At 37.5% G+C, this 10,858-nt stretch overlaps 1 protein-coding gene across 1 annotated transcript in view; it reads left to right on the top strand.

Moving 5' to 3' along the window:
- The first annotated feature begins 741 nt into the window (after positions 1 to 741).
- The window catches only part of LOC101308317 (CCR4-NOT transcription complex subunit 1-like), a 17,471-nt gene continuing 7,354 nt past the window's right edge, over positions 742 to 10,858 (top strand). The window contains exons 1-27 of the mRNA XM_004306916.1: positions 742 to 840; positions 1,925 to 2,222; positions 2,365 to 2,598; positions 2,709 to 3,049; positions 3,138 to 3,251; positions 3,341 to 3,469; positions 3,588 to 3,779; positions 3,862 to 4,056; positions 4,199 to 4,336; positions 4,465 to 4,587; positions 4,680 to 4,930; positions 5,397 to 5,500; positions 6,154 to 6,248; positions 6,326 to 6,565; positions 6,996 to 7,181; positions 7,277 to 7,361; positions 7,451 to 7,518; positions 7,885 to 8,027; positions 8,143 to 8,251; positions 8,332 to 8,478; positions 8,615 to 8,662; positions 8,963 to 9,196; positions 9,298 to 9,411; positions 9,512 to 9,600; positions 9,679 to 9,784; positions 10,288 to 10,383; positions 10,503 to 10,655. Coding sequence (XP_004306964.1) covers positions 742 to 840; positions 1,925 to 2,222; positions 2,365 to 2,598; positions 2,709 to 3,049; positions 3,138 to 3,251; positions 3,341 to 3,469; positions 3,588 to 3,779; positions 3,862 to 4,056; positions 4,199 to 4,336; positions 4,465 to 4,587; positions 4,680 to 4,930; positions 5,397 to 5,500; positions 6,154 to 6,248; positions 6,326 to 6,565; positions 6,996 to 7,181; positions 7,277 to 7,361; positions 7,451 to 7,518; positions 7,885 to 8,027; positions 8,143 to 8,251; positions 8,332 to 8,478; positions 8,615 to 8,662; positions 8,963 to 9,196; positions 9,298 to 9,411; positions 9,512 to 9,600; positions 9,679 to 9,784; positions 10,288 to 10,383; positions 10,503 to 10,655 — 4,131 coding nt within the window. The remainder of the gene's footprint in view (positions 841 to 1,924; positions 2,223 to 2,364; positions 2,599 to 2,708; positions 3,050 to 3,137; positions 3,252 to 3,340; positions 3,470 to 3,587; positions 3,780 to 3,861; positions 4,057 to 4,198; positions 4,337 to 4,464; positions 4,588 to 4,679; positions 4,931 to 5,396; positions 5,501 to 6,153; positions 6,249 to 6,325; positions 6,566 to 6,995; positions 7,182 to 7,276; positions 7,362 to 7,450; positions 7,519 to 7,884; positions 8,028 to 8,142; positions 8,252 to 8,331; positions 8,479 to 8,614; positions 8,663 to 8,962; positions 9,197 to 9,297; positions 9,412 to 9,511; positions 9,601 to 9,678; positions 9,785 to 10,287; positions 10,384 to 10,502; positions 10,656 to 10,858) is intronic.

Below are 10,858 nucleotides of genomic sequence, written 5' to 3'. Positions count from 1 at the left end.
TTTTTAAGAGAAAATTTGTCGTCATTGAAAAATCTTTCTTACAAATTGATCAAATAATGAAGGTTTAGTGACATTCTATGAGAAATAAAAAATATCAAGGAATTGAGATCGTGAAAGAGGTTTGAACGAAAAAAAAGCAAGGAATAGAGGTCTCGATGATAGTATGAAAAAGTAAAAAAAATTAAAAAATGAGAAGTCTAGAGAATAAATAAGAGATATAATGAGTAAATTATCAAGATATATGTGAATAATATATCTAAGGTTATTTTAGAAATTTGAAAAGAGATCTAGTGAATAAATGCTTGTGGTTAAAATTAAAAGAGAGGTGTAAAGAGTATGAGAGATATACTGAGCAAATTTGAAGGTCTTACTAACCGTATTTTTAATAAAATTTTTGTTGATAAGAAAAAAAAAAGGAAAAAAAAAACGGTGACATCCTTCTGATACAAACAACCCGCAGGTGAGGGGAGCAAAAATTCACGGAAGAAGGATCACAGTGTGGGGGCCCATAAGATATCACCACTATATTATGCACACTCCGATTTCAGATCAGACCCCTCACCCATTGAAACCAAAACTCTCTCTCACACACCATTGCGCTTGTCGACGACTCTCGGAAAATCCCACAAATACCCTTCCGTCCTCTCCAAAATTGCTGTCTCACCCACCCACCCACCCACCACCTCTGCTCTTCCCCAATCTCCAGCAAACCCTATCTCGCAATCCTTCATCGTCTTCGCGATGCTCAAGTTTTCGCAGACCACTGCGAACCAGATTCGCTTCCTCCTCCAAAGCCTCAACGACGCCAACTCCGACTCTGTTCTCCGCGAGCTCACTCAGGTACTACCTCTCTCGTTCTCTTCAATTCCGGCTCTGTTTTCTTGCGATTCTTTGTTCTCGGAGCCCTAGAATTCACTATTTTGATTTTGGAGTGTTTTGAATTTGGACGGAACTTCAATTATTTTTTTTTTTTTTTTTTTCGGTTTTCGGAATTTTAGTGAGACTATTAGGACTGAAACCTAGGGTTTAATTCATCGGCTTAGTTTACTCTGAGTGAGCTATATGCTATTTTTTGAAACGTGATAGTGTTGCTGTATGGTGTGATTGAATGCTTAGCTTTAGTGGTTTGGATATGAAGTAAACGTGCTGAAATCGAAAGGTTTTTGAGAGATTACAGTACAAAATGGTGAATGTAGTCCGAGTTGTTGTGTAAGGTTTGGTTTACAGCAGCTAAATCGGTAGGCAATGCTTCTGCTGGAGTGTCGTGGACTGATAAGCTACGGTGCCTTAGGCCGGTGGTTCTTTACTGGAATATGTATTGTAGAACTTCTAGGGCAAAATAGGGTGGCAGGGCACTGACAATTGAAGTAAGAGAGTGTTGAAGTAGCACTTATATGCAAAAATCATATTGGCTGTAGTGTTTTTTGTTTGTTTTTATAGTTGTAATAGTATCATATGGGGTTGCGTCAGATATTTTGATAGTCAGATTTCTCCAGCATGCAGCTCTTTGTTTAGTATTTGTATGATTTCTGATGGGGCTTGCAGGAAATAGACTCTAGTTGAGGATACTGTTTGGTTTTGTTTGACAGCGCTAGTAACTGTTGAGCTTCTGTAGTCCATATTTGAAACTTGAATACATACACATATTTGTGGCATAATAAATTCATGTTTGCGGCTGAGTGAATGGTTGATAGTGCACAACACATTTAGTGTAGTCTGCAATATATGTAACTCTTAAACATGGGCAATTGAATTCTCTGAGGATGAAGCTTAAAACTTTGAGCCAAATCCTTGTAATCATATATTATAAAATTATGCTGTATTTAGGATAGATTATAAAACGTTGCAATAAGCTTTTTTGAGGTTATCTAAATCTTGCATTCCACCTGAGCTCTTGCTGATGTAGTCTGATGTTTCATGCCAGTTTATTGAATATGGAATTGAGGGAAGCATTTTGCTGCTCCAAACCTGCCTGGATCATCTGAATCATTACAGAATAGATATAAAGAATGTGGCACTGGAACGGGTTCTTGCCTCACTTTTCAAATATCTCATTGACCAACCAAATTTCAGTACTATGTTCTGTGAATCACTAAGAAATACAGAGGTCAATGAAGGAATTGTTGAGAATTTCTCGAGTGCATTGCAACTGTCTGTACCTGAGAAAATTGGCATTGGTCTTGCCTTGTCAGATTCAGAAAACCTAGACACCAGAATATGTGGTGAGCTAAGGTTATATGGACTGTTGGTTTGTATATTGTTTTTTTTTTTTTTTGGGTGAAAAGTTTGAAATATTGTTGGTTGATGAATTTTATTTTTGCTTCTTCTATTCTGCTGTGTATTTAATGTTTCGTTTGTTTGCAGGCAAGAACTTCTGTATGGCTCAGATTGAGCAATTATGTGAAACTCCTGTTGACAAGATCTCTTCCGAGAAAATTCAGAGTATTGTTTTGTTCCTCCAGCGGTCTGAGGGTCTTTCCAAGCATGTAGATTCCTTTATGCAGATGTTATCTTTACTGCAGCTGAAAGATGATGAAAGCTCATTTGTGTTAAGTCCATTGCTTTCAAATGAGCTTCGTGATGACAATTTTTTGAGGTATATTACTATTCAAATCGGCTTTTAGATGACAATCCTTTATCGTGCCTTTCCTATTCCTTTGTTATGATAAAATGTATACTTTTTACTCGATAAATTTTGCCTTTCTGCAGGAACGTGGATTTGTTCCATGAAAGTGGAGAAAATGATTTTGATGCGATTTTAGCTGAAATGGAGAAGGAGATGAGCATGGGAGATATTATGAAGGAATTAGGTTATGGATGCACAGTTGATTCATCCCAGTGCAAAGAGATTTTATCCCTTTTCTTACCTCTCAATGAGATTACTATCTCCAAAATACTTGGCACAATTGCCTGCACCCATGCTGGTCTCGAGGATAATCAGAATACGTTTTCAACCTTTCGATTGGCAATGGGTTACAGCACTTCATCTGATTTGCCTATGCTAAACACCTGGAACATTGATGTCCTCGTGGATACGATCAATCAACTTGTGAGTCCACTTCTAATGTTGTGATCTTTTGTTTGGTTATGGCTTAGTGAAGGAAATTCATCTTTTTATCTCTGTGTTATGATTACAGGCTCCGGACACCAACTGGATAAGTGTTATTGAAAATTTGGATCACGAGGGCTTCTACATTCCTAATAAGGAGGCATTCTCTTTTTTCATGTCTGTATATCAGCATGTCTGTCAGGTTAGTCTTGCACATTGCAATTTTAAGAGTAGTAATATGCAAAACAGGATGTTTCGGGCAGTATTGACCCTATGTCTGGATCTCTGCAGGAGCCCTTCCCCCTACATGCTATCTGTGGGTCTGTTTGGAAGAATACTGACGGTCAGCTATCATTTCTCAAACATGCTGTTTCATCACCACCTGAAGTATTTAACTTTGCTCACTCTGTTAGGCAGCTGGTAAGATCCTGTATTCATCCAGCTTACCTGTATCCGCTTATGTGTTATTAACTTTGGTCTATTCAGCTTATGTTCTATATGACTTTGACTGTTCTAAATTACCTGTCATCTTTTTCAGCCCTATGTGGATGCAGTGAATGGTCACAAGCTACAACTTGGGCATGCAAATCATGCATGGTTGTGTCTAGACCTTTTGGATGTACTTTGTCACCTAGCAGAGAGGGGTCATGCTCTTTCCGTTCGATCGATACTTGAGTATCCTCTTCAACACTGTCCTGAAGTCCTGCTTCTTGGGATGGCACATATTAATGTACATAGTGAAATTTATTTGGGCATTAATCTGAACCTTTGTTATCCCTGTACAGTTAATAAATTTATCTTCATGTCTACAGACTCCATACAACCTGCTGCAATATGAAGTGTCTTTTATTGTTTTCCCCATGATAGTAAAAAATGTCATGGGCAATGGCATGATCGTTCACCTCTGGCATACTAACCCCTCTTTGGTGCTCCGGGGATTTATGGATACTTACAATAGTGATCCAGAGAGCATGACTAGGATATTGGACATCTGTCAAGAGCTTAAGGTGAGTCTCGAATGAACTTGTGAAATGTCTCCTTTCCAGTTATCTGTTGCAAATCTTTATTGCAGCTTGCCTTTTTTCTTTCCAGACTTTGGTGGAATAGCTATTATTTCTTACTTATGTGGTAATTATTTTCTATTTGTAGATTTTGTCGTCCGTCATGGAGATGATTCCTTCTCCCTTTAGTATCAGACTGGCGGCCCTTGCTTTCAGAAAAGAGCTTGTAGAACTGGAGAAGTGGTTGAACAGTAATTTGATTACATATAAAGATACTTTCTTTGAGGTAATGTACTCTTGGATGCTGTTCCCTGCTGTATAATTGGGCCACAATTATCTCCGTATGCTGAGTCCTTGTGCAGTTTATATATACCCTAAATGTATTACTGCTAAATAAACCTAAGAACTTTTCAGGAGTGCCTCAAGTTCCTAAAGGAGATTCAAGCTGGTGGGACCCAAGATTTCTCTACCAGACCTTTCCAACATTCTGGTGCTGTCTCAACTCTCTATGGGGACACTACTGCTACCTTCTCAAAGGTTCTACAACCTGGCTTGCAGCTCTGCTTTCTCTAATGTGGAAATATATTATCTAGTATGCAGAATTTTATCATCTGTATGTTTGATTGTAGGTTCTGAAAGCTCATGTCGGGCAGATTACTTCTAGCCACCTTACTGAGGACTTGGAGAAACTCTCTGTGTCGATTATGGATTCTAATCCAAGGCTACCGAATGGTGGGTCTACAGAGTCATCAACAGATGGATATGCAGATGATATTGAAACTGAAGCCAACTCTTACTTCCATCAAATGTTTTCTGGTCAGTTGACTATTGAATCAATGGTCCAAATGCTTGCTCGTTTCAAAGAATCTTCTGTACAAAGGTATGTAGATTAGAGCTTTTGCATCTGATTACCTCAAATAATTTTGAAATCCTTAATATTCTTTTATTCTCTTTTGGTGAAGAATTTTATCGATTTACAATAGAATAGTTGAAGTACCCAGGATACTATTTTCTAGTTGTTGATTATTTTGGTTTGAGAGTAATAATGTACGTCTAAGCTTGTATATTTGTAATGAATTATCCATTCCAGCCCCCAGTGGGAGGAGCCATGCTGGTTTTGACAATTTCATTGTCTTATGTTCCATATGTACAATATTGGTGTATAACTTTTACTTCTAAAAGTAAGACATTTTAAGACATTTTGATTTAGAAAGTTATAGAGATAGCTTTATAGAATTTGTTCGTTTAGTGTGCGTTGCAACTGGAGGTTTTTACTGATATCTGCTTAGCCTATTTTCATTTAGCATGTTTTGGATCGACAAATTTTTTCTTGCATCAAATGACAGGGAACAATCCATTTTTGAGTGCATGATTGCCAATCTGTTTGAGGAGTATAGATTCTTTCCGAAGTATCCTGAAAGACAGCTCAAAATTGCCGCGATTTTATTTGGTGAGTTTTGTTGTAAGATAGCTATCAATGATACATTTAGTCCAAATACGTGTTTAACCTTTTGCTCTGGACCTAGAAGTTTAGGTTGTGTATTGTAATGTTATGTATAATGGATCTTCATCATCACTGTTTGTGGTTGAGCTTCAGTTTATGGATAAATTAGATGACATGTTTTTTTTTGTTTGGGTCTGTGTGAAATATATGGGTCAATGTGTGTCCATCTATTGATTATATATGGTTCAGGATCTTATGGCACAATAATCAATACGCATGTGATAACAAAAGTCCAACTTTAACCAGCGAGGAGCAAGTGTTGGCATGACTGCTATTCAATCTTGAATAAAAAAAAGAAACAAAAACGATAGTCTCTTCCCTTTTCCTTTCCTGCTCGTCTCTACTTAATATACTCACTGTTGAAATATTATCTCCAACATTGTTAAACTTGTGTTAAAAGCTGAGAATATATTTAGACCCTTGAGCTTCTTTGAGCTTATAGAAAGTTTAAAAATATGCAGCCACAGAACCTAAATGTTTGTGGTTCAGTAGACTAATTTTTTCTCAGATTTTTGTGAAAATTACTGTTACATTTTTATTCTAATTGATATTATTGAATCTGTTTTCCTGCATGTAATGTTACCACAATCATATCTCAGGGTCTGTCATCAAGCAGCAGCTTGTAACTCATCTGACTCTAGGGATTGCTCTGCGTGGTGTTTTAGATGCATTGCGCAAACCTGCAGATTCAAAAGTATGTATTTTCTCTTTTGAACTTCTCCCATTACATTTTCATATCATTACATTGCTAATGGGTTTCTCAACTTGCAGATGTTTGTGTTCGGAACCATGGCTTTGGAGCAGTTTGTGGAGCGTCTGATTGAGTGGCCACAGTATTGCAATCACATTCTTCAGATATCCCATTTGCGCAATACTCATTCAGAGCTGGTGGTATTCATTGAACAGGCTCTTGCCAGGATTTCTTCCGGCAATTCAGATCCAGAGGGAAGTAACCATGCTTCTGCAGTTCATCATCACGGCCCCAGTCAAGTTACCTCAGGAAATGTGGAGGTAAGTGTTGTCGGATTTGTGACTTGTGTCAAATTTATGTTTGTTACCAATTAGTATGAAATAACAGAGGTCTTGTAAGCTTTGCCCGCAAAGCATGAAAACATATATTTTCCATCTTCTCTGGTAAAGAGTAAGAATAAACCTCAATATTCTTCTTTGTTAACTATTTAAAGACCCAAAGGTCGTTTTTATTATCACTTTCTGTAACATTTCAATAATTCATATTTCTCACAAATGCTCATTCTGTCAACCTTTTCTTTTAAAGTGTATGTCTATTCTTTTTGATGCAGTCTGTTAGGATGCCATTTCTTTTGGTTCGTTTTCAAGATCACAGTTTTAATATCTTGTTTTGAGTTTTTTAATAAATTGCTGGAACTTGCAACTTATCCATGTCTATTTTGCCTTCTTGCTTGCTGTCTCAATGTTTCAGTTAAATGGATCTAGCATCTTACCAACTGGGCAGACGCTATCTTCTTCACTCCAGCTCCAACAGAGACATGAAAGCTCTCTTGATGATCGTCTCAAGTCCTCAACTTCATCGAATGAGGTAAAACCACTTTTATCTTCTGCGATGCAACCTGCAGCTCCTGTTGGTGATGCTCCGAGTATTCAGAAGGTATGCATGCTTACCTTCTTCTCTTCCGCTGGATTAGATGCTACGATCGAGCTCTCATATCTCACATTTCTTTCTTCCTTTTTGGATGATTGCAGTTACAAATTGCAGTTAGTGCTCCATCAATGTTGTCCACTGTTTCCCCTGGTCTTGTTCGTCCATCACGAGGAGCTACCTCTACCAGTAATTTTCAGTTTTTTTTTCTTACCTCCTCATCTAAGTAATCATCATACCTGTGGTGTTCATTACAAATTCTTTGCAATGCAATACAGGGTTTGGCTCCGCTTTGAGCATTGAAACATTGGTTGCAGCAGCTGAGAAAAGAGACGCTCCCGTTGAGGTATCCTGTTAGCCTTATATATCCTGCAGGACGATGTGTGATAGTATGTGTTGATTTTTGTTTCACTGTCATATGCGTTGGAGAAGTTTAAACTAGAGAAGTATATGTATTTAATTTGAAGTTTGTGGATATGCATATTGGCATTAAGTTTCTAATAACTTGTGTAGCGTCCCACGTACCCGACTGTATTGCCATTTAGTCTTAGGTGCTAACCAACATTGTTGCTATTGTGGATTATTAATGCATCTGTATTTAGTGAGGTGCTATCTTCGATTGTCGGTGGTTGATTGTTTTGTTGATTTGTAGTTTCAGAGAAGATGCTTATTTTGTTGAATACAAGTGTTTTACTAAGTATGATTTCTACAGGCTCCAGCAGAGATTCAGGACAAAGTATTATTTATAGTTAATAATATATCACTTGCTAATATTGAAGTCAAGTCAAAGGAGTTCTCTGAGATACTGAAAGAGCAATACTATCCTTGGTTTGCACAGTATATGGTTATGAAAAGGTGGGTGCTTAACATATAATACCAATTCATATGTTGTATTGTTCAATGTTTGTTGCTCTATTATTTGATTATTGTCGTGACTCTGAATATCTGCTACCTACCTAACTCTTGGCAGGGCAAGCATTGAGCCAAATTTTCATGACATGTATCTGAAATTTCTGGACAAACTTAATTCGAAGGCTTTGAATAAAGAGATTGTTCAAGCCACGTATGAGAACTGCAAGGTATGTCATGTATTTCATATTTGTGCAGTTGGAGATAATTGCATGGCAGCCTTACCCAATGCCTGTGAATATCTTCTCAGGTTCTTCTAGGGTCGGAGCTTATAAAATCAAGCTCAGAGGAGCGTTCGTTGTTAAAAAATTTAGGTAGCTGGCTTGGGAAACTTACGATCGGAAGGAATCAAGTCTTAAGGGCTCGTGAAATTGATCCCAAATCTTTGATCATAGAGGTGTTAGTTCAAATCTTGTTGTTTTGTTTTATTTTTCTACTGCAATCAAGAATTATTATACATATTGTTATTATGCTACTTACTAAATGATTACTATTTGATTTGATTGTTACTACTTTTCCTCCCTTCCTAACAGGCATATGAGAAAGGTTTGATGATTGCAGTCATACCTTTCACTTCAAAGGTAAACTATGTTGCTATTATTAAGCTTATTCTTTCTGCAAGCGTTGATGTGTGGGACAGCTTATTTTCTTTTACTGGTTGCAGATTTTGGAACCATGTCAGAGTAGCCTGGCGTATCAACCACCAAATCCCTGGACAATGGGTATTCTTGGATTACTTGCTGAGATCTATTCCATGCCAAACTTGAAGATGAACCTCAAGTTTGATATAGAGGTATTCTGACACATGTCTCTTAAGTTCTCTGTTGGAGCTTTTCTGCCATAATAGTCCATTTACTTGATTATGAGGTTCGGATTTTCAGGTTCTATTCAAGAATCTAGGAGTGGATTTGAAGGAGATAACACCAACTTCTCTTCTCAAGAATCGCACCAGAGAACTTGAAGGGAATCCTGATTTCTCCAACAAAGATGTTGGAGCAACCCAACCACAAATTGCTGAAGTAAAATCTGGAATTATCTCTCCACTAAACCAAGTTGAGCTACCACTTGACGTTGCTCCATCTAATTCTGGGAGCCACACACATTTGTTATCTCAGGTTTGCTTTCAGTTTCTGCTTGAGTTCTTCTTGCTGGATAGCAGTTGTACCTTTGAATTCCATATTGGTTGGGCATTGATTTTCTTATATATATTTCTTAGTATGCTACGTTGATGGAGGATGACAAGCTTGCTTTGGGATTATCTGATCAGATCACTTCTGCTCAAGGACTGTTACAAGCTTCTCCCTCACAGTCCCCATTTTCTGTTAGTCAGGTGAGATTTGTGTTTGCAGATATTTTTTTCCTCCGGTCTTTTCTTAGTTAGTATGTTTCTTTCTCGTCCTCACTACTTGGCTGGCTGTTTTGACTCACAGCATCCCACAGCAATACCTAACATTGGAACCCGCGTAGTTATCAACCAAAAACACAGTGGCTTGGGGGGGTTGCACGTGCATTTCCAAAGGTGCTATGAAAGCCCTTTCATATCAAGTACATTTGCAAGTGCTTTGGAGAATTGCTAATTGTTATTCGTTTATTGCAGAGTGGTTCCAATTGCTATGGATAGAGCTATCAAAGAAATTGTCTCTGGTATTGTTCAGCGCAGTGTTTCTATAGCTACTCAGACAACTAAGGAGCTTGTGTTAAAGGTTAGCTTACTCAATTAGTTGTCAATTTCCTCAACTTGTGACCCATCTTAATAATGAATTTGCTGAGATCTGATGGAAACTCGATGGCTAGATTTAGCTGACTCTCATCGCATTAGTTAAGAGGTTTAACACAGAAGAGTGAAAAGGCAAAAACTTAATATATCTAACCACTCTAGGAAAGCCTTAGCATGCTGGTTTGGTCGTTAGATTGAGGCCCAGAAGCCCAATTTTTGCATTAAAAGATTGTTTCATTGGTATGTAGCATTAATATATCTAACCACTCTAGGAAAGCCTTAGCATGCTGGTTTGGTCGTTAGATTGAGGCCCAGAAGCCCAATTTTTGCATTAAAAGATTGTTTCATTGGTATGTAGCATTACTCTTCATATGTTGAGTAACTTGTGTACCATCTCTCTTCATACTTTTGTTTGTGGGGATTATGTCATGGGAAGATGTCACAAGAATATTCAATTTATCTAACATCTCTTCATTTTTGTGTTTGTAGGACTATGCCATGGAATCAGATGACACAAGAATATTGAATGCAGCTCACTTGATGGTCGCAAGTTTGGCCGGAAGTCTTGCACATGTAACATGCAAGGTATTTTTGTTTCTAAAATTGTGTCCTATATGATTTTTTTTTTCCTCTTTACCACACATTTGCAGTGATTGTGATGTTTTTTTCCCATTAATTTGGTGGTTTGTGTTTTCTGCATGCAGGAACCCTTGAGGAGTTCAATATTAAGTCAGCTAAGAAATTCTCTTCAGGGATTAAACATCGCAAGTGAATATCTAGAACAAGCTGTTCAACTTGTAACCAATGATAATCTGGATCTTGGATGTGCAGTCATTGAGCAGGCTGCTACAGATAAGGTTTGCTTTGATGAAGAAATGCTTTTACCTTGTCTATAAAGTTTGCATGTACATTTAAAAAGGGGGAGTAAAATTAATTCCTCATAACATAAACAACCCACTTCAATTGATTTATTCAAAATTTATATCTTTTAAAAATTTAAACTGCTCAATTTAACCTGTTTTTTTTTTTTTCTCTATACTTACAAGTTGCTCTTTTTCTT

The sequence above is a fragment of the Fragaria vesca genome, linkage group LG7 (assembly GCF_000184155.1).
Source record: "Fragaria vesca subsp. vesca linkage group LG7, FraVesHawaii_1.0, whole genome shotgun sequence".
NCBI classification, from domain to species: domain Eukaryota; kingdom Viridiplantae; phylum Streptophyta; class Magnoliopsida; order Rosales; family Rosaceae; genus Fragaria; species Fragaria vesca.
The sequence above is the reverse complement of the archived record's forward strand: the minus strand, read 5'-3'. Positions and strand labels throughout refer to the sequence as shown.